The sequence below is a fragment of the Amphiura filiformis genome, chromosome 9, assembly GCF_039555335.1.
Source record: "Amphiura filiformis chromosome 9, Afil_fr2py, whole genome shotgun sequence".
NCBI classification, from domain to species: Eukaryota; Metazoa; Echinodermata; class Ophiuroidea; order Amphilepidida; family Amphiuridae; genus Amphiura; species Amphiura filiformis.
In genome coordinates this window covers 50601543-50625881 of record NC_092636.1, presented here as the reverse complement: position 1 = coordinate 50625881, position 24339 = coordinate 50601543, and the positions used below count along the sequence as shown (strand labels likewise).

The 24339-nt window shown below is 37.2% G+C and overlaps 1 protein-coding gene across 3 annotated transcripts in view; it reads right to left on the bottom strand.

The window, feature by feature from the left end:
* Window positions 1–22642, bottom strand: part of LOC140161113 (scavenger receptor class B member 1-like) — a 60093-nt gene extending 37451 nt beyond the window's left edge. Inside the window, exons 1-2 of one of the 3 annotated variants that reach the window (XM_072184514.1) lie at window positions 22417–22642; window positions 8714–8830 (exon numbers count right to left, since the gene is read on the bottom strand). In XM_072184514.1, the coding sequence (XP_072040615.1) occupies window positions 8714–8734 (21 nt within the window). In that variant the 5' untranslated portion in view covers window positions 8735–8830; window positions 22417–22642. Of the gene's footprint in view, window positions 1–5224; window positions 8831–22416 lie in introns of those variants that run through there. The other 2 variants (XM_072184512.1, XM_072184513.1) reach the window with 2 other exon arrangements.
* Window positions 22643–24339: the final 1697 nt, after the last annotated feature.

The window sequence follows — 24339 nt, the reverse complement described above, 5'->3', positions numbered from 1 at the left end:
ATATTGCTAAACCATATGTGAACAAGGTAATGATAACCAAGTACTGACATATCAAAATAAGTTTGATAATGCCTTTATAGTAAAAATGTAACTCTAGATACTCGTGGGTTTCGGATGTTACATTATTTTGTTAACATGCATTATTTGCAGGTATCTGGCCCTATTTCTAAGCACATATTAGTGCAAAAATGTAAATGATAATCACTGTCAGATGATTAAACCTATCACTTGAAAATCTAATCATCATTAAATGATATTTTCATCTTACTGAAGAATATTTTTAATTTAAATGTATATACATGTACTGATATGGCATTTATTCATATACATTGTTACCCACATCCTTATTGTAAATGTGAACTGGACATCATAATAAACCAAATTAATTAGCTCCCTGAAGCATTAAGTTGATAATACAAAGGGCTGCACCTTTCTTACAATCATAATCATAATCACAATAATTCTTTTACGTCTTCCCAACTTAAGAGTGTTTCGGATGTTACATTACGTTAACATGCAATTGCAATCTAATTTAACTTATTGAGGGAAACATTTGGGACATTTCATTATTTTAGCATAATATCAATCACTTTGAATCAGAAAACCTGTTGAAATTATTCAAATGATTCAAAATATGTACAAACACGTGTATAATTAAAGGCAGTGATTCGGATGTTACATGATGTTAACATTTTTACAAAGTTTGATGGTTGGAAGTTGAATTAACAAACATGAGATCATTGCATACACAACAGGTATGTTGCCATGATGGACACTCAGAATTTTTTTAATGCAAGGCACAATCATTTATCATTTGCACACATATAAAATATGCAAAAACTGATCTTATTAAAACAGCTCATAAGTCTGTGTTAACAAATAATTCCCATGAAACTTGTTCTGTTGTAAGAGTATTTTTCTTAGTGGTTAATTTGTTTCCATTGATAATTTATTGTTTTATCGGACATAATGAAGCTGTATGAAGCATCGTAAGTATTTCTCCTGCTTCGCTTCTGGTATATGTGCATAGTAATTCCAATATAGGCCTAACACATGTACATACTTATATATTTTATGTTAAAATGATCACTTTTTTATGAAAATGCAGCTTTTTTCAATTTTGAAATAAATGATTATGACAAAATTGCTACTTAATTATTTTCAATAAGTTTTAGATATCATCTAATGCTAAAATATTATAAAGTTTATTGAAATTACAACTTCATTTTGGACTTGTTAACAAAAATGGGTAACATCCGAAACACATTTTAAATCAAAGTATTTTGCTAGTGTAATGGAGAAATATTCAGTGTAAGTTGCTTTTCAAATTTAAAATAAATTTCTTAGGACATGTGTATATGTCAGTAATGAAATTAATTTGAAAGGAGTGAACCAAATTAATTATGTTGCTTTTTATCTTATGTGTTATGCATAGAGACAATAGATATTGTAGAGCTAACAACTTGTATTTTTTCCACTAGCAAGGTTTACAAAGGTGAAATGGAGTCAGCAATATTAGGAAAATGAGGATGTACACCATATTTACTAAAAATTCACATTCATTTAAGTGTATATTCTAAAATCTTCTTACAATGCCCTGTTATTGGCCTCACTTTCCGTTAACATTTTGCCTTGTAACATCCGAAACAAACTTGACATGTTAACGGTTTGCACACTCAAAGAACAAACCTGGGTATGGTAAAAATTATTTCTACTATGGCCTTCCCATGATTTCCAATCCATTTGACCTTTTTATTTCCCCTCTAATTAAATTTCTTCAGCAAAATGTCACTCTTTCTGTCTCGGATGTTACATTTGATTCGGATGTTACCATTGTTAACGGAAATGTTGTGTGGCCAACATTTTACATAAAGTCAAGAGGAAGTGAAATCATTTTTCATTTAGATACTTGTTGTCATGTCTACTTCAACTTAATAATGAAAATTCAAAGCTAGTATTGTTCTTCACATAATTATAAGACAATATGTATTCTTTCGGATGTTACAAAACTGTTAACGGAAAATGAGACCCATTTAAGTATTGCTTCACCATAATTTGAAAACATTCAACCGATACAAAATTTGCACTTGCAATTATTTATATTGCCCTGAGGCAAACATTTAAAGTATTTGTGTATGTTTTACATGATAAAGCAATCACTTAGACCATGTTAAAAATAGAGCAAGATTGTTAACAGAAAATGTAACGTCCGAAATATAATTTTCAAGTGCTCAAAATTTTTTCATGTTAGAAATTATTTAGGTAAATCTTGGATTTCTTGGATCTTGTACTAACATGTATTCATAAAATATTGAACAGAATACTCAGAGCTGATCTGGTTTTATTTTGTAAACAAAACAAATTAGTCACTTTTGTTCGGTTGACAAATTTCCGTTAACAATTGGACATTTGGTCTTGTCACAAGTAAAGAAAGAAAACTGGGACAAATTTTGTTAAGCTATGGGAGATTAGCCTAGGTCTACACTACATAAAAATATAAAAAGTTATCCGGAAATAGGTCATGTGTTTCTGCTGGGGTCTCCCAAAGTGTCATTTAGCCTTTTGATACATGTTAAAAAAACCAGAGCCATACACATTTTATGGCAAATAATTAAAAATTGATATTTTTGATATTTAACAGTACTCGAAGTAAACTTTATAAATCTGATGATTTATACAAAAGTGTATGTAGGTGGGATGAAAAGCCGACGATCAATTGAAAATTTTGACCTTTTCATTATTGAAGATATGGATTTTTTCCCAAAACACCAACAAAAATTAGGTCTTTTTGGGGAAAAAATCCATATCTTCAATATGAAAGGTCAAAATTGTCAATTGATCGTCAGCTTTTCCTCCCAGCTACATACACTTTAAGAATATATCATTAGATTTATAAAATTTACTTCGAGGACTGTTATATATCAAAATGTGAAAAATATCAAATTTTAATAATTTGTCATAAAATTTGTATTATACACATGCATCTATCGTGAATTTCAAAAAATGAAAATTATTTGATATCTGAAAGACGTTCTTCGTATTCAGAATGCAATTCGATATGTCTGATGTGCTCTCATGTCCCACAAAAAATACTGTCGAAACGCTCATTCCAGATCCCTTTTAAAAGTAAAACTTCAAAATACTATTGAAAAGTATAAAAATAATAATTTCATAATACGCACCTTTGAAATGACCGTACACATACTAGCACATACTGAATTATATCTTTGATTACAGTCCACAAATATATCAATGTGATTGCTCTCACAAAACCACTAACAAGTTTTCATACTTAAATATGGAATTTTTTTTGTTCAAGTTTTCTTCAAAAGCATACCTGCCATACTGTGAAATCAGTAATAGGAACACTAGGCCACCCTCTCGCTATTGTGGCAGAGTTTCATACAACTGAACCTCTTCCAGCCATTCGTTATAGGTGGGTATTTTTAGGATACATACAGGGAAGACTATGTTATATCTGCCTAAAATCAACATTGATGTAAGAAATGCTGCACAGAATCTCTGTCATAATTTTTTTTTTGTTCTATGATTGGGTTGGCCATTATCAGGAATTTCAGAAATACAAACTGTTCATATTTTTTACCTCCAAAACAAACAAAATTTAAGCAAATGGGAACAAATGTTATTAAATAGCAACAGTTGACAGGTGTGCAAAAGGAACATGCGGTCAGGTTTCATCATAATAGTTCAATTTAGTCAAAAATTGAGTAATAATTCAAATAAGAAAACTGAGCAGGGTTCAGATATGGCATGAGGAATGTGTACTTTTCCCCTCCTGAACAGCCTCCATTCAGATTCACCTCCATTCACCAACATCTTAGCCCAAGGTTCAAGTGAATTTGATTGACCCTGGTGCAAGATGAAGACCTGTGAACCAAGTGTAACATTTCCTACTACCGTAAAGTGGGGTGACTTTGGACAGTGGGGTGACTTTGGACACGCATATTGGACAGGGTTGCTCAATTTAAATTAATAATTTTTTTCTAAAAATTCACTGATTTAAATTTAAATAAATTATTTTTGGAAAAAATTGTGATTTATATCAAGCAACCCTGTCCTATATGCGTGTCCAAAGTCACCCCACTGTCCAAAGTCACCCCACTTTGGTATTTTAAAAGCTATTATTTTGGCCTTGCAAGTTAATGGATGTAGTAGACTAAGTCAAATAATTTCTACCACTTAGGGTATGGTACCTAAACATTACAAAACATAAACAAATATGTGACCCCTCGGCACAACTGAGCCCGGATGTCGCCAGTGCCACTATTGAGATATGCTCCATCGAACTTAACAATAAACAATAGGAAACAAAGGATTTGTTGACTGTTTTATTGATTTTTCACTACTATAGACATGATATACATCATTTTAAAGCTAATTTCAAGCAGAATATTTTGGTTGAATATCTCAAAAATGATGATTGGCGACTTCAGGGCTCAGTTGTGCCGAGGGGTCACATATGTGATCAAGCCAAATCAGTCGGAACTCGGAAATATTGATTTTGAGATATAGCCAAACAAAGGAAATATTTCCTTTTTGTTTTCTGTTGTTTTGGCAACTCTTTAATTGCTCATATCTTTGGAACTGGTTGTTCAATTTCAATGGGGTTTTCTGCAAAATGCAGCGTTGTAAATGCTTTTTAATATCCTATAAGAAACTGAAAATTTAATATTTCTGAGTTCTGACTGATTTGCTTGATCATGTAGGTATGTTTTGATTACTCTTTGTCCAAGTTACATTCTTCCTGTTTCCTCATTTTCATCAAATTGTTTTCTTTGATAGCATCATATTTCTTATGACATGCCATATGTTTGTTGAGATGAGTTGACCTATTGAAACTCTTCTCACACCTGTTACATTTATACGGTCTGACTCCGGTATGCAACCTCTCATGACGGACATGACTGGTTTTATCTCGGAACCCCCAGCCACAGTGCACACACTTGTATGGTTTAATATCTGAGTGAACCTTCATGTGGTTCTTCAAGTATTGCTGCTGTGCAAAGCCCTTTCCACATTCACTGCATTTCCATGGTTTCTCATTAGAATGACATGCCATGTGTTTTGTCAGCGCACCGTTTTGCGTGAAACCTTTTTGGCAAATGTTACAGGTGAATGGACGGACCTCGGCGTGAATCTTCTTATGACTGTTCAGTAAACGCGTCGCTGTGAAACCGGCATTACATATATGGCAGACAAAAGGTTTGATGCCAGTATGGATTCTCTCATGCTCAGTTAATCGTATCTTTTTGATGAAAGTTTGTGGACAGTAACTACACTTGTGAGGTCTGTCACCTCTATGCTGTGCCATGTGTTCTCCTAAGGTACTACTATATGTGAATGTAGCGCCGCACAAATTACACGAATATGGTCTCAAACCGGAATGAGTTACCATGTGCCGTTTAAGTCCATCTTTACGCGAATACCGATTCTCGCAAAAGTTCACATGCAAATGGTTTTTCACCCAAATGCGAATCTACATGGCGCTTTAACTGACTTTTCTGTGAGAATCCTTTGTTACATAAATCACAAATGAAAGGTTTCTCACCTGTATGTACTCGTAAATGAACAATAACATCGCGTCGACGAACAAAATTCTTGCCACAGAATTCACACATGTGTGGTCGGGGATTCTGCGTATAACCACATATCCGAGTTGCTTTTTAGGAGTAGATTTCTTGGTGGGCTGCTTACGATATCTCGGACACCATCTCCTTATCCCACGATGACTCCATTTGTGTTGCATATACCTGTCAAAACTATGAAAAGAAAGCATGCAGATGTGACAGGTAAGAGGCAGCACCATAACCCGAGTAGCGTCTTGGTTCTCATGTGTCGTAGATACAAATTCTAGTATGCCTTGACTTTGTTCTGATTCAGGACTTACAATGACATGTCCATCCATCGTAGACACCAAATGGATCACAGTTTGTGTTTCTTCACCTATTATCTGATATTCCTCAGATATTTTTACAGGACTTCTTCCATTAACTGATGAAGGGCGGATTGCATTCTCCAGTAACCTTGCCCCACGAGTTTTCAATTTTGGTATAACTCGTTTTTGAGGGGTAGATTCACTGCTAGGCTGATTAGAGGATGTAATAGGTTGGTGTTTTTCATTACTTGATGACAGCGAGCATCCCATTTCATTGGTTTGCTCTGCATCAGAATCCATCAGACTTACACTTTGCTTTCTAGTTACATCCCCAGCAATAGTCAATGTGACAGGGTGTGCACCATTCTCTAGTGATGAAGATTCAAGCTTAGATTTGGTTTTCGCATTGGTTTTACATTGTCAGCGTTTTTCTCAGCAATTAATGACTTGATTTTGTCCACCGCTATTGGCAATTCAACTTGAACGTCTTTCAGCAACGGTCTGCTTCTTGATTTCTGTTGACATGATTGTTCTTTCCTGACATGTGACTTTATTGCTGTCTTATCAATAATTGCTTTATCTTTCTGTCCTGTGTTTTTAGCAATTGCAACTGGCATCACAGCCGGTTTAGTTTTTTGGGAAGAAGTCTGTTTCATTTTGGTTGTGTTGATTTTGTTTACAGCTTGCTTTTGAGACACACCTGCCAAGTTATTGCAAATCAAATTTGCTTGATCAGCTAGTTCCTGAGTTTTCTTCAGAGGCACCAGCATAACAAGGGGTTGGTTTTGTCTGTTTATTAAGGAAGACACAAAATGTTTTGATTTTGTTTTGCTGGATTTGTTCTTCATAGCTGATTTTGGACCAATACTGGGCTTACCACTTGCACGATGGATGCTTGGTTGAATGTTAGGCTTATTCATCACAGCTGATTTTGGACCAACACTTGGCTTATCGCTAGTATAGATGTTTGACTGATTGTTAGCATTATTCTTCACAACTGATTTGGGAACAACACTGGGATCGCTAGCATGAAGCATGTTTGATTGACTGCTAGGCTTATTCTTCACAGCTGATTTTGGACCAACACTTGGCTTATCGCTAGCATGAAGCATGTTTGATTGACTGATAGGGTTATTCATCAGAGCTGATTTTGGACCAACACTTGGCTTATCGCTAGCATGAAGCATGTTTGATTGACTGCTAGGCTTATTCATCACAGCTGATTTTGGACCAACACTTGGCTTATCGCTAGCATGAAGCATGTTTGATTGACTGATAGGGTTATTCATCACAGCTGATTTTGGACCAACACTTGGCTTATCGCTAGCATGAAGCATGTTTGATTGACTGATAGGCTTATTCATCACAGCTGATTTTGGACCAACACTTGGCTTATCGCTAGCATGAAGCATGTTTGATTGACTGATAGGCTTATTCATCACAGCTAATTTGTGAACAACACTTGGCTTATCGCTATCGCTTTTTGATTGACTGTTACTTTTAGCTGTGACTTTAGCATCTGATGTTAGGTCCGATGCTTGATAAACATCAGTCGATAGCGAAACACCGTTGTTGGTGGAGACTCTATCCGCTGATGATGTATGCTTCAGTTTTGATAGATGAACTTTCTTTTTCTTTTCCAGTTCAATGTCAAGAACACAACTTGTATTGGATTTAGTTTTACATAGATTCCTGACTGCTATTGGCAATGGAGCAGATTTTTTCTTGTGACTTGATGATGGTTTTCCTTGGTTTGATGTCTTTGGTGGATGTTTTGGAAGAACATGACTCGGTGTGTTGAACTTACTACCCTTAGTCACTCTAGCATCAAAAGGTAACAATCTTACTGCTGATGAGGCAGGTGTATTCTGCACTGGGTGCGAAACACCTGCTTGTACCTGATTAACATTTAGTTTCACTGGACTGATTGGTTTTGGCGCTAGTGGAAGACATCCTGTCCACCGAGAGGTAAAATATGAACCTAAACTACCGACTGGCTCTGTATCACGGTGGAACAATTTGAGTTGAGTGTTGATGGGCTGCTCTTTGTGGTGGTGATGGGTTCTTTCCCACATTTGTTACTGGTGAACGATCAAGACTACGAGTAGCACCCATTTTAATGCGATTACTTTGCAGTTGAGTATATTGCACACTTTTATGGTACGGTAACTTCTGAGATGTTTGGGCATTTGAATGAATTCTATGTGACTGATCATATGGTGCAGTTCTTTGCGGTGCTTTTTTGCTCTTTTTCTTCAATGTCTGGCTGACCGTTTTATGTTGACTTTGTTGGTAAGATGAAGTAACTGGCATCTGGCTTGAAGATGTTTCAAGCACATCTTCGCAAAACATTGGCAATGAGTCTGTATAGTCAGTAGGAAGAGCTGTAGTGTTATGTCCTTGCCCGCCATTTTGCATCAACAATTCTGACACACACTTACTTCCTCTTGGATCATATGTGACACCTTTTTGAGGTTCTAAAAATTGGTCCAATCTTTGTTTTCTTGCAAATGTTGCCGAATTTGTTTGCATTGGTCCAGCCATTGTCCCCTACTTAAACACACAGAATACAGTATGTAGTGTACACTTTAGTATTAAGCAAAAATACCTTGAGTTGCTTGACCAATCATGGATTCTTTCATTTCACAACTTGCTGCTATCTGTAATTAAGATGACTACAGATACATGTCCAGCCCAATGTATATAGATTCATTGTCACCATACAAAGTCATGATATTATACAGGATACAAGGAATGCAATTCATCATATCAGTCCATTGCTTGAAATAGAACACTTTGTAGTTGATTTTGTAATACCTGGTCATGATAACTAGCCATTGATGGTGCTGGTTTTGCTGATGACTTCTGATCCTTTGCTGAGAATTTCTGGTCCTGGAGTCACCTTTCTCACACAATCAGCTTCAATTTGCAATTCTGTAAGAGGAAAAACAAAAAGAAACAACAGAAACAAAAATTACTGATATTTGCTTTTTCGGTGACATAAGACAACTGACAAAAGACAAGCGTAAAACAATGAGACGAAATGATGTCACACGTGTTATATGAGACGATAGATGCATGACAGCAGCTAAAAACAATACCTTTATTCTGTAATTCTTGATCATGAGAGGATGTACCTTCTGTGTGTGTCAGCATACTTTTAGTGGAATCACAAGCATGTTAAGTTTGCAGTTAAGTTACCATTATATAGAACCAAATTTAGGAGGTAGAACTTATTGAATGACTCTTGTATCTCTATGGTTAAGTCAGCAGGGTAAAAATATCATGCCAACATATTATAACTCTATATGGAGTAAAGAAATACATGATTGATCCATCTATGATCTTTGTAATGAGATGAGTTTTTACTTGATCATATAAATAAATGACTTTTAAATTTTGTGAGCATTTAAAGTTAGTGTATGACCGGTACCTTGAATTACAGTAAGTGTCAATCATATATGAACTTTCAACCTTCCGAAAGTTATACAAAGACATCTCTTTATAATGAGATTAGTATCAACTTGATAATAAAGGACTTTAAAATTTTGTGAGCATATCTATAGTCTCAAGTATTACGTGTACTGGTACCTTGAATTTCAGTAAGTGTCACTCACATACAATGTATTATTATGAACTTTCAACCTTCAGCACCTTCCGAAAGTTATACTGCATGAAACCACCTGAAGTAGCTGTCTAAACATGTACTACATCACGCATACAGCTGGTTAAGTTTTGAAGCATGCCTTCCTAGCGAGGTCTCCAAGGTTGATGGTTTTGAAGTCGGGCTTGAAGTATTTCAGGTTTTCAGGTGTATTTATGTCGGCATGGCAACAAGGGGGGCACCCCGTCAGTCTCAAACATCGTCAATCTGAATCCCGTCAGTCTGAAAACCTGTTAGGGTTAACCGTAACCCTAATGCTGGTTTCATACTACCCTGCCGCTTGCCGCTGAGCGGCATGGCGCATTGCAGACAAATGGACACAATAAAGGCTTGTCATTGGTTGAAACGCCCTGCCGCTTGCTGCAGCGGCAGGAAAGTATGACGGGCGCTTAACCCGTGTCGTAACTCTTGCCCTAACCCTAATCCTTGCCCTAATGCAAAACCTAACCCTAACGGGTTTTTGGAATGACGGGGGTTCGGATTGATGGTGTTCAGGACTGACGGGGAGACCCCCGTAACAAGGTCCATTCCGGAATGGTGTATGGATAGAGCCATTGTATGGCATTACATTACTAAACTATACAGTGCACAACTTATAAGTTCCCCCTAATGCTTTTTGAAAGAAATCGAAAATTATTTAACGAAATGTAAAATTGTAAAAAGTTACGAGTAACCGTATTTGTTTCACAAATCTGGACCAATTTGTAGTTTCACACATCATTGCGTTCGGTTACAATGGTTCATTATGTAAAAAAAAGAGGCAGTTTGAAAAGTTGCACCTTGGTCCATAGGAGTCAATTTTCAAACAATACAGTATGTCAGGTCTGTTCATGTGTTTGTAATGGAAATAAAACCATAAAACTTAAAGTCTAGATATTCACTAGGGAATGTGTCCTCCTACACTGTTAACAAGTACATTACAACATCGTCGCATGCTGTTTATTAAAGTTCGGGTCCGTTACTGGTTTTAGCCATATTCACTATTGACATGTTCTGGCGAACAGACGTGGCACGTCCACGAGGTGCTCTTGGCTGATTTTTCACTTCTCCTGATGTCATATGCAGTTTTGTTCCCAATTTTGAATCGCATTAGACACAACTCCCATACAACGCGACGAGCAATTTCTTTCACTGGTACATTTTCATCCAGCAAACCTATTGCTCGACCGCGAGGAAATTGGTGATGAACTACTGGCGATGTATGGTCTATTCTCACCGCAGTACATACCCCACCCAATTCAGCCATTTATTATTAACGAGAAAAGAATTAAACACCTGCTTTGCCTTTGAAAACGAAGAAAAACAAAGATTAGTTTTCTTTAACAAACACATGAATATTCCTGGCATATTGTATTGTTTGAGAGTTGCCTCCTATGGACTCAGATGCAACTTTTAACAGTGGCAAAAACGGTCTCTTTTGTTTACATAATGAACCATTGTGACCAAACGCAATGACGTATGACGCTATAAATTGGACCATATGTGTAAAACAAATAAGGCTACCCATATCATTTTACACCGTTGCATTGCGTCAAATATTTTTCGATTTATTCTAAAAAGTACTTAGGGGGGAACTTATAAGTTGTGCACCCTATAAAATTTGCAAGCGCGGATCCGGGGGGGGTGCTTTGGTGGCTGCAGCACCCCGGGGTATGAATCGCAACAAAAAAAAATGAGAGAGGGAGAGAGAGAGAGAGAGAGAGAGAAAAGAAAGAAAGGAAGAAAGGGAGAAAGAAAGAAAGAACAGAAGGGAAAAGTATGCACCAAATCGCGCAAATTGAGTTCAGAAATGCAAAATTTCCCAAGGCAAGAGGACGCTGCCCCCTTACAACACCCTAGGCACCTAACTTTACAGAAGGCGCGGTTTAGGGGCAGAGGGCCCTCCTCCCACAAAAAAAAGAGGAAATGAGAGAAGAAAAGAGAAAGGGGGAAAAGAGATTTTTAAAAAAAGGAGAAAAAGAAAAGGGAAAAGGAGGAGAGAATTGCACATAATTGAGTATAGGTCCATGCCTAAAAAACCACACAGTCGGGTCGATCGGATCGGAAGTAGGCCCTATAATATAGGTCTGCAATTATTTTAGGCATTGCTCAAGGCAGGTCCTCGTATACCAAAAGCTTGTGAAAATTACTGCAGGTCCGCTGATCTGCAGGGCCTATTACATTTGTCACCAAAGTCACTAGATCTAGATGACAATAATAGGGAAAACTTGTCCACGAAAGGCTTCATGGACGGGCCGTCATTTCATAAATTTTCGGGTTTTTTTTTCAAACACACTTATAGTGACAAAATGGTCCACCAAATCGCTTCAATTAGGTCTTCATTTTGCAAAAGTTTCTTACTTCTGACCCCCCCTGCGTAGTGCATAAACAAGTAGCCATTTTAGCTTCTGCTTTCAACATTTGCCAATTTATGTTTAAAACAATGCATAGGCATACAACAATTATAGGGAAAACTTGTCCACGAAAAAAAAAATTCCCCGTTATTTCACAAATTTTCGGCTTTTTCAAACTAAAATTTTACACACTAATAGTGACAAAATGGTCCACCAAATCGCTTCAATTAGGTCTTCATTTTTGCAAAAGTTTCTTATTTCTGAGGGGGGCACATCCCCCCTCAGACACCCCCCTGCATCGCACATTTTTTACGATTTTTTTAAAGCACCCCGGGGGTAAGCAGTCCTGGATCCGCCCTTGAAAATTTGTACTCACTTCATTGTGATTGCTAAAAGACTTCATTGAAACAAAATTAGGTATCAAATGCGTTTTAGTGTCCAAAAAGGCAAAATTAATTACCGTCATCTTCTGCCGAATTCTGCACCCTTGCGAAGCCACCAGGCGGGTACAGAATTCAAGCTGGGAATAAAAAATATCTGATCTTTGCGATCAAAAATACAAAACTTTGGATGCACTATGTTCAAAAGATACAATAGATCATTTGACATCAACTTGTCAAATTGAAGAACATGTAACTGTGCTCAAACATGATCAGGGCCTCAGACTCCAATATTGAAGCTCAGGAGAATCAAAGTTGATTCTCCTCACCCAATTCTGTTGTCAAGATTGTGTTGTCAAGACCGTTTATCACTTCAGTACAACTTGAGAACAAATCCTCAAACATTCGAAATTTGTAGTTACTACAACTGGTTAGTACAAGGAACTTATACGATGTCCTCATTCACAAACTGATAAGTATCTGTCCATCGTATAAGCCTGTTACCGTACGGCAGCGTGTTGAAGGAATATTACACAGTCAAGAATAGGCTCCGTCATCCGCTGATTAGGATCTCTCACAGTCTCCCAAAACATCAAAAGTGTTGCACATATACTTACTTAAGGGAAGGGGTATGAACGTTTGGACAGTATTTATTGTGGGACATTAGAGCACATCAGACATATCAATTGCATTCTGAATACTGAAGAATGTCCTTCTGATATCAAATAATTTTGATTTTTTGAAATTTGCAACGTAATACACATTTTATGGCAAATCATTAAAAATTGATATTTTTGATATTTAACAGTAGGGGAGATTGGGGTTAGTTGGAACGCGGGGTAAGTTGAAACATTGTAATTTTTTCTGACACAAAAAATTAATTTGGTAAAATACTGGCACCTAGTAATAGGTATTAGTAAGGGTCATCCACCAAATTAGCAACAGCACTGATGCCCCACCAGTGTTGGCTTGGGAAAGGAATATCTGTTTTTGACTTACTGACTAATTTTTATACCCCTCAGAAAAGATGCGTTATCTCCATGTTGTTTGAAGATTCAGGGGATTATTTTTTGAGTATCATAAGCACTAGTAGTAAGTCCCAGAATAAATAAAAATAAAAGTTTAATTGGATTTCTTATTTTGTGTAATGAACTTTGAAATGTAAAAATAGGCATCGGGGTTAGTTGAAACTTTTGAGGTGGGGTTAGTTGACACATGAAAATCGCATAGAAAAATATGGTTAAAAATTTGACTTTTTAAAACTTTGTAACATGTTTACCATTTCTTCAATATTGCTTTAATATGGTTAAAAAGCAATTATACAAGCAAAAAGTGCACACAGAAAGTACATTTTATAATATTTTAGGCTTCTCATATTTTGGTCCATGGTGACACTCGTCACCTTGTGTCCAAAGTAAGGCTGGCATTTTATTACATTACCCGGGCAGGAAATACCCTGCCCGGGTACCCGAAATTCAAAAAGGTCAACCATGAATGATCCTAGCATTTTATAGGTCTAGGTCCACCGACACTACAAAACTTAAAAAAAAACTTAAAAAAAAAAAAATTCAATTTCGGGTGCCGGTTTACCCGCCCAAAAAGCAGCCGGTACCGGGTACAAAATTACCGAAAATGCCAGGCCTAGTCCAAAGTATTGACCCGCACTCCCACATATTTATTTATTCATTTTTTCACACTGATTGTATGTTAAAGGGTGCCTTCAAGGGAAGTATAACCCTAACAACACAATAATAATTATTTTGAAATTTTTACAAGCCGTGTTTCAACTAACCCCACCCTATGTTTCAACTTACCCCAGGGGTGGGGTTAGTTGAAGCACTTTTTTTCAAATTTTCAAATTGGATTATATGAATAATCATAAGCAGGTCCAATAAAGTTTAAGGCTGTATTTGTAGCATGTATGTATATGTTTATACTGATATGGTTAGTGTTTCTTGAAAGTAATCGGTTTTGCGTAAAAAGCGATTTTGTGAAAAATGTTTCAACTAACCCCAATCTCCCCTACTTGAAGTAAACTTTATAAATCTGATGATTTATACTCAAAGTGTATGTAGGTGGGATGAAAACCGACGATCAATTGAAAATTTTGACCTTTCGTATTGAAGATATGGATTTTTTTTCCCAAAACACCAAAAAAATTAGGCCTTTTGGGAAAAAATCCATATCTTCAATATGAAAGGTCAAAATTTTCAATTGATCGTCGGCTTTTCCTCCCAGCTACATACACTTTAAGAATATATCATTAGATTTGTAAAATTTACTTCGAGGACTGTTATATCAAAAATTTGAAAAATATCAAATTTTAATAATTTGTCATAAAATTTGTATTATATCGTGAATTTCAAAAAATGAAAATTATTTGATATCGGAAAGACATGCTTTGTATTCAGAATGCAATTCGATACGTCTGAGGTGCTCTCATGTCCCACAAAAAATACTGTCGAAACGCTCAAAACGCCCATTCCAGATCCCTTTTAAAAGACTGTCCTTTTTCACATAATGCAGACAAAGTAGGGCCAACTTGCCTAGAAATGGTCAAATTTTGGCAAGAAATATCTCTGTGTAATCCTATGCAAGTCCTACATCACATCGATATTGGCACCTGTACTATTTCTAGGCAATTTTAGCTATAGTACTTGTTGACGGTTTTCTTTCTCAAATATTCGGACATAATCGGGCAAGCAAAAGTTGACCTAAGCTTGCCTGATCGGGCAATTAAAAAAAAATAATTATCGAAGCCTGGACAATAGAGCTGTTAACTAATAATGTTCTGTCTTCCCTTAGAATCCCAAATGCTTCCCTAGATAGGCAGATGTCCAAACTAAATAGAAAATGGATTTTGTATGAAATATGCAAAGCAGAGCTCCCTTAATCTTTGTGTGCATTATTACCTATAGTATGACCACTATTAGTCACTATTGCCTAGGCAGGGAAGAATTACTGACCCAACTTATCCCTGTTTTATGTAAAGTCCGTGGTTTATTATAATTATTTTGGGATGGGAATGGGTAAAAGCCAAGGGACCAATACATGTATGCTAATGCTATGTACGCATTATAATTCTTCCCTAAATGACACTTGATGAATTCACCTACCCTGTAGAGCAGTCACTGCCAGCCAGTGACCATCTATTTCATTCCAAAAATAGCCATAAAACATAATAATACATGTTCCTGTTATACATTTTCCCCCAAATTAGTTTATTTTATTTTTAATCTTCCTTGAATCCTGTTGACTTTCTTCTGTTTTCCCCTCTATTTTTTTTTTTTTCTTTTTTAAAATGCAAATTCTTCCCCAAAGGGGTAAAATTATTCCCTCCCTTTGGGGGCGATTAATGGAAGAATAGATCCCCCTACCAACCAATCATCACAAGTGCGGCTTTTTGCTGATGATTGTATTTTGTATAGGTCAGTAGCTGGACCCGAGGATGCTAGCAAATTGCAAGCTGATCTGGATACACTCACAGCATGGCAAAATGATTGGCAGATGGAATTTAATGTCAGTAAATGTTATGTCCTTAGAGTAACCCATGCCAGAACACTGCATCATTTTACAAACAATCTACATGTAAATAACACAAAGTTACAAGAAACAACTAGTCAATAGTCATACATACATATCTGGGTGTGAACATATCCCAAGACCTGTCATGGAACTCATACATAAACAACGTATCTGCAAAAGCAAATAGGACTCTGGGCAGGCCTCGAAATAAGCCAGAATTTCTGAGGGCCATTTGGGCCCTTGATCTTAAATGTTTGAGGGCCCTCACAAATTTTTGTGGACCCGAATTCTGGGCCATTGGTGAACCCCACAAAAAAGGGAGAAAAATTGCCTCAAATTTTGCGGGCCATTTGGGCCCCCTGGATGTGTCTTTTGCAGGCCCTCACTGATTTTCGGGGCTGAGGACCCTTGGGCCCTCCTTATTTCGAGCCCCGACTCTGGGTTTTATACGCCGCAATCTGTACTCATGCTCAAAGAAAAAAAAGATATGGCTATTTGGCTACACGTAGGAAAGTAGCCCGACTTTGTCTATTTAATCAGGCTATTGGGAGTCACCTTGCCATACCAACTCGAAATATCCTGCGTCCGGTCCAACGGTCAACTAGACTAACCTCACCAAACTCAAGAAACTTCACACCAATTCAAGCAAATAAAAACTGTTATAAACAATCATTCATTCCAAGAACACTGATTGATTGGAATAATCTGCCCAAAGAAATCACTACCATAGAAGAGAAACAAAAGTTCAAATCAGCAGTCAACAAATTGTATAATATCACGGAAGAAGAATAGCATCAAATAGCACTATACGTGCCCACCTAAACCTGCTTGAGTGACTCCTGCAAAGGGGTGTTAGGCAGTATTCATCAAGACAAGAAGATAGAAGATTAACCCACAGCACCCATGGCATTTTGCTGTGGGTGCCCATCCCCACTGCCGTAATGCCCTCAACAGGGTTCGAATTCGTTTACAAATTTTGCGTAGCAGTTTTTGGCTAATTCCTCATAATCAAGATACTTCCATATGGCTCAAAATAAGCTAAGGTGTCATAAAAGTGTAACACACAATTATTTTTCCAGCTCTTTTCTTTTGGTCTCCAACCAGGTTTAAATTATAGTATGCACATATATCGCTCATAATACACTAAAAGAAAGATAAGTTATAGACCATTTACTTCACAAATTTAATTTTCTAGCCCTTGCGTACGTTATATTTGACAGACACAATTTTGATGATTTTCTGCAATCAAATAAAAATTTATAAAGTACCGGTATTACATAAGGTATTTTGTGGTTATTTAGGTGTAGGACCTACAGCAACTGATTGTGGAAAAAAATGTGTCCAAATATTACAATAAGGAGGATAAATTGTTATAAATAAAATATGTGTGTCTGTCAAGCCATAACATACGCAAGATGTCTGTCAAATGTAACATACAGAATAATAATTTGGCAAAACAGTAGTTCAAGATGGGAAATTGAATAAAGATCACATGCAGTTTATAAATCACATGTTTTAAAACACTTTTATAAACTCTAAACCATCATCATAATATGAACATCAAGTGATTTTTAATTTTTTTAAACGTATTGCGTATTGACAGACACATACAAATCATGCGTATGTTACTTGCGTACAAATGTTTGACAGACAACACTTACATTGTAACAATGGATTGTGTCATCAAAAAAGCTTCTCCTCACAAAGTGAAAGTGCCACAAAGCTAGGTGGAGCTAAATGCTATGTCATGTAGCATAATTAGCTCTATCACCCTAGTTTAGCAGGAATTACAGCACCGTCTTGCGTATGTTACTATTTGACGGACATTTCAAGAAAAATTTTAAAATTGTTATATGTTCAAAAAAGATGGCAGCCACTTACAAATTGATTATAATATGGAGAAATGAAGTTATTTACAATAGATTTACCCTTTAGTTTATGCTTCAAGTCTTTGTTTATAAAAAACTGAGGGACTTCAAAATCAATCAAAAGTTTGACAGACAATAGTAACATATATGCAAGGCAAACTTTTAAATCCTTTTTTTGATCTGTTAACTTATAATTCATAATGCCTCTTTCTGTTTTTTTGATTGGTTTACTGCAGGGCCCCAAAAAATGTTGACTCTTTCTGGGACCTTAAATTGTAATGGCAAATATTTTCTGTCAAATATAAAGTGCTGAAGCACATCACGAGCGCCAGCGTGAGCGCCAAGTCCCCACGGCTGTGGTCCAGGGCCCGCCTTAGGGCCCTGGAAGCCAAAGGTATTTTGATGCTCTCTGGTGCGATCTGGGCCTAGTTTTGGACCATTTTTTTGGAAATGTTTAGGACTTTAAATTTCAAAACACATTAACACATATAGCATAAAATGACCTGCTATTGATAAAAATTGTGTGAAAATATGTAATGTTGCACCTTTAAATGGGTACCTTTTGTATTATTACAGTATGATATGAGTATAGTATTAGTAATACATAACAAATTTTATATAAATTATACATGAATGGATGGTCACCATCACACTGTAATGACATTCAGACATTGTGTCACAATTTGTGTGATTATGTCCTCCTATGTTAATAACTTATAAAATTTGTCAGTCAATTGACTGATTGAGGCAATAAATAAAACATGCCAACTGGCAAGTAGTATCAATCCTGTGTGTAAAATGTGTATTTATTACCCGTCTAGCATTAGTAGCATAGTTGTGTGTGAACAGTATCAATCCTGTGTCAAAGAAGTCAAAGAATACGAAGATGCTACACCTTAATCACCCATCTTCTTGTCACATTACAATGAAAATAATAAATCATACTACAACAAAACTATTTATCATTTGCATCTGATTTCTTCATGAGTTTCTGCAAAATTCGGCAGCCATGCCAGCCATACCAATGCATACAGGCCCGGTCCCCTGCCGGTCCCATCGTTGAATATTGTTGAATACGGCCAGTTTGAAAGTTGTTATTTGATGGAATCAAGTTCAGTAATATCCAGAAAATGATGGGACCCCCGAGCTAACAGAAAATGCAAAAATGGGGGGTCCCTAAAGAAATATCGGGGGTCCCAACTATTCATAATTGTCTAGCCAATTCAATCTATTTTGTAATACCATACTATTTTTTGGGGGTGGGGGGGGCAGGGGTTTATTAAATATTATTGTATTTTTTTGTTTTTTCTTTCATTCTTTTTTCTTTCTTTTCTTTTCTTTTTCTTTCTTTCTTTTTTTTTTTTCTTTCTTTTTTTCTTTCTTTTTTTTTTTTCTTTTCTTTTTTATTTCAATCAAATCAGTATAATTACCTAATATTTACCGCCCGACACTGGCTGCCCAATAATACTTTTTATACTGCCCTCTATTTTCTGTTGTTACCAGTAAACGTTCAATGTCTGCCAGAGATCTCGCCATATTTTCGCGATATCACAGCTGTTCTGCTGTCAAAATTTTCACTCATAAAGCAGTATTACTGTGCATAATATTAATTATTGAAGTAAATTAGGCCATAATTTGGTATTTCAGGGTTCAGTTGCTTGAAAATGATGTGCATAATGCAAGTTGAGGAAACTTTTGAGCCTAGTTTTATGAAACCTGGATATAGAAAACAACATGTGGGAATTTTTGTTGCGTACGACGGGACGCAATAACTCACTGCTTTTGCAATATTCATGCGTGAGATTCGGGTTTTGGTGGGTCCGGGACGCAAAAACGCAGCCTAGCGCGACCCTTGACTCACCTTGGTACGTGATCAATCATTCGATCCGTGACAATTAGATGACACTGACAGCATGCCTTCCGGCTGTGTTTACGTTTGCTTCGCTTCACGAGTCAGCATTGCCTCGTTCGTAAAATAGCTTGACAATAAAACCCTTTTTTTTTCAAAAAGGACTTAAAAGTTGATACTAAGGCAGAAACAAAATGAGAAATATTTCTTGATGCTGGGAATACCATTTTCATACTGAAACTCATACCAAACAATAATTAAATTAAGCAAGATAATTATGTCTAAAAATAGCGTGTTGGGTGTCTGTCATTTAATACTGGTCTCTTCCGCATGCATCGTATTGTGTCAATCCGGGTAGTACTTGGAGCACGTGGTAAGTAGGCTCACAAAGACTGTACAAAAGACTAACGTTGTCCTTGCAGAATTTTAATGAGCACCGAGTCGCTCACGACCGCCACGACGCACTGAGTTTATTTTATGGATAATAATGACTGAAATTGAACATGGAGATAGGGAACGGAAGGGGAAAATGGACAAAGAGGCATATAATAAGGTGGAAAACAATAAATAATAAATCTTGAAGTTGAGTTTGAGAGTTTGAAACTTACAATTTTTGCGATTTTTTTTTTTTTCATTTTTTTAATATTTTTTTTATTGGCTTAAAAAATTTTCTGCAGCTGTTAATTTCTTTCTGGGACCGCCGGTCCCGCGGTCCCGTGGATTTTGTGGGCCTGGTTTACTGCACCATTTTGGGAAACAGGTCACATGAATTTCTATAAGGATCCATAAAAAAAATTAAAAGCTGTTGAAAAAAGGCGTCTCTTGGCATGTTACAAATAAAAGTGTAAAAATAGGCATTTTTACAGCTATTTTTTATTTTTTTTATTATTTAGAGTGAAAGGAATTGTGTATGCTATGTCTTTACTACCTAAACTTGCCACTAAACTAGCAAATATTCCATTTCTATAATTATTATTTTTAAAAAAAGATGTCAAAATATATGGCTATAATATGATACCTTAGCATATTTTGAGCCATATACTAAAGCACTATAAAAAGTGCTATACAAATGCAAATTGGGTAGCAGTTGCTTCAAAATATGGAGCAAACTGCTATGCGATACAGCCGAATTCGAACCCTGGCCCTCAAAATATGTCCTTTACCCAAGGCAGTCACTTACCCTCTAATGAAGTTGCCGTCGGTGCCCCAGCCCTGCCCCTTCATTATAAAATCATCTATCTATGTTTGTGTGTGTTTTCTTCACTTTTGAGAAATTGCCTTGGTGCCCTTCTCAAATTGCCATGATGCCCTCTTGAAATATTACAAACTGCCGTGCTGCCTTGCTTTTTCAGTGAAAATCCCAGGCAATTTTCAACTTGCCCTAAAAAGTTGCTGTGCCCCTTCAGATCCTTTAATAATTCGAGGGCTGAGCGTCATGGACGTGACACAACTAAAATAATGGACTGGAAATCGGGGATCATCAAAACGTCAACAATTTCAAAATACGCAATGACAGTAAACTTATTGGCGAGCGGTCCGAATTCTGAGCCATACAACTTACAAGTTTACGTGGTGAACTAACAACTGGTCGTAAGTATGTGCATCACTTTAGGTGTTTTGATGTTTTGGGAGACTGTGAGGGATCCCAAACAACGGGTGACGGAGCCTATTCTTGACAGGCTTCAGCAATCTGCAGTACGGTCTTAGCCTTTATACGTTGGACAGATATCAGTTTGTGAATGAGGACAATGTATAAGTTCCTTGTACTAGGCAATGCTAAAGTTAATTTTTTATTACTTCCGTGGTCCGGGTACGCGCTGGTGATTTGCGATCGCGTAGAAAGTGACAACAAGGTCGCCTACCTACAGGCCTACTTAGTACTTACTACGGCTACTACGCGCCACGCCGACGGCCAATGCATGGGGTCAACCGGCTTACAATGTATTGTCAAGTCCGTTGATCAGCCACTCAGTGTGATTGTTTATTTCTTCTGTGTGTACGCTCGTCTACGCTTGGCGCACAGCTCGGACCACGGAAGTAATAAAGAATTATTAAACTTTAGGTAAGCTTTAGACTGCGGAACTCAGTCCTCAATGATAGTCAGTCATTTATCTTTTGGTCGTTATATGACTATCATTTGAGGGACTGAGTTGTTATAATATATCTTCCGAGGTGCAATTTCAGACAATAGCTAGGTAACCTAGGCAAACCTTAGTTAACACATTTACTAGTCAGCGAATTCGCCGAGACCGGGGCCCCAACACAATGCATATTTACATTGAAATTTGAATTTTTTTCGAGAATAGGTGGGTGAAGGAAACCTACATAAATATGTTTTCTATACTTCACTTGACCCAAATATATGATTTTTATGGTGATAATCAAGTCGCACATGGAATTTTAGAGGGATTTTGATAGCAGTTCCATTAAAAAAAGCTGCCATCGCCATGAGACTAAGATCTAGAAACACCCCGAAATGCCGTTTTGGGGAATTTTGCTAACTGAATCTTTTTGATGAAAGTCAATCTTTGACAAGATGTAACTTTGCTACGGAAAGTGCTATGAAAAAAAGGTTTTCAGTTTTGGCTTAGTTTACTCAAGGGCTTTAATTTGATATATAAAACGATGCAATTTGATGGCAAATTTGAATTCACCTAGGATACCTACAATAGCTGGGGATTAGTGGGGCAGAGGTTATCTATTGAATCCTTTCATGACCACTGAAGCATAGTCAAGTCTGCCAAGGACACTCGGCACAAATTGAAAGACCATCACAAAAGAATGCATGCATGTCAGGTCATCGACACCAATTTGGTGTTTGTTATGACACCAATTTGGTGTTTGTTATGCACTTCGAAATATGTACCTTAAAGTCTGTATCTAGGTAAGCTTATGACTTACCTGTACTCATGTACTTTTAGTTACAATTTATGAACTTGGAGCAGCTGCGTGGCACTGATGACTGAAATTGAGTCAATGGATGGATAGATAGACTGGAAAATAAAGTCTCGGAAGTTAAGTTTCAATATTGAAAGTTACCTTTACAGTGACAATACTTCTGCAAAAATGAATACAATTATTTTTTAAATTTAACAAATTTTTTTTGACCATTGTTGATACTTGTTCAGTTCAGGGTAAGGATCCTAGACGAGGCGTGTCACAACAAAATTTCCCTGAAAACGGACGAGCGAGTACACGAGTGACGGTGGTTGGGGGGGTGGTTGAATCATGGAATAAAGAATAGAGCACGAATGAACATGGTGCCAGGTTAGGACTGTCATTTTCTTCGGAAGGAGGGTCTGAGGGTCATGCTATACTGGGGGTTATAACATTGTTGACTAGTTAGAAAAATATTTGGGCGTGGTAGGCCCCCCTATCTCACGCCCGAGTCACTAAAAAATTGACTCCGGTCACCGACATATTTGGGACCCCCTTCCGAAAAAAATGCCAGCCCCCCCTTACAATTAAAATTTCTGTGTGCATGCCCTGGCTTTTCATGAGTCTTTTTTTATACACTTATACAATCATAGGCCTATTTTTGCACACTCCGCTTTTGAGCTATTTTAATAGGCCTAAAGCCTCCAGCATACTTTCCTACCGCTTGCCGCTGCGGCAAGCGGCAGGGTGTTTCAACCAATGACAAGCCTTTATTGTGAATATGTTGGTGATCACCCTCATGCGGGTTGAATTTTGTATGACCCCCTCCAGCCGTATGGCGGAAGTTGAAATTTTTTATGACCCCCCCCTGGCACCCCCTTCCGAAAAAAATGCCAGCCCCCCTTACAATTAAAATTTCTGTGTGCATGCCCTGGCTTTTCTTTTTTTATACACTTATACTATTTTTGCACACTCCGCTTTTGAGCTATTTTAATAGGCCTAAAGCCTCCAGCATACTTTCCTACCGCTTGCCGCTGCGGCAAGCGGCAGGGTGTTTCAACCAATGACAAGCCTTTATTGTGTCCGTTTGTCTGCAATGCGCGTGCGCCACGCCGCTCAGCGGCAGGGTAGTATGAAACCAGCATAAGGGTGTAATTTTCTTTTGTCATGAATATGTTGGTGATCACCCTATCGCGGGTTGAATTTTTAATGACCCCCTCCAGCCGTATTGCGGAAGTTGAAATTTTTTATGACCCCCCCCCCCTCACACACATGCGCGACCTGACCCAAAATAAAATTATTCCGAAAAGGTTATAGGAAATGTATCCCCTTTTGGGCATGGAAATTGTGATTGTATTTTTTAATCAATTATTTTCTTCAGAAGGTTAGGGGCTGTGCAATAATTATGAGCCCCCCAGTGTCATCGACCCTATATCTTCATGGCATAAATCGCCATGGTAGGTTGAATCCACAGCCACAATTGGCCATTTGGTTCAGACCTTTGAAGCTCTTTGAGACAAATAATAAGTCGAGGGACATGACTAAGGCTACTCACAATAGCCGGGTAATTGATCTTGGTTGTGCGTGAATAAGCTTGTATACCCCATTGAGGTCAATGGGTCATCGACTTTTATACTGCCTAGTAGTGAGTGCAGCTGTACTGCACGATGTAGTCCATACAGGATCAACGCAATATAAAATTAGAGTTTTGGTCCGATTTTGAGTTCAAAGCGCACGGCCAATTTTCAAAGCGCATTCTAGTGACCATCATATCTGTTCAACACGTATTTTCAAGTGTACGAGACCACATCTGGTTTCTTGAGAAAAATTCATTTACGTGAGATATTCATCATTTTCTAACCCGGTATCCAAAGATTTTCGTCTGATATCAAAATCGTGCATAGCAATTCACGTGTATCGATCCCGTGTATTCATTTTAATGTCTCT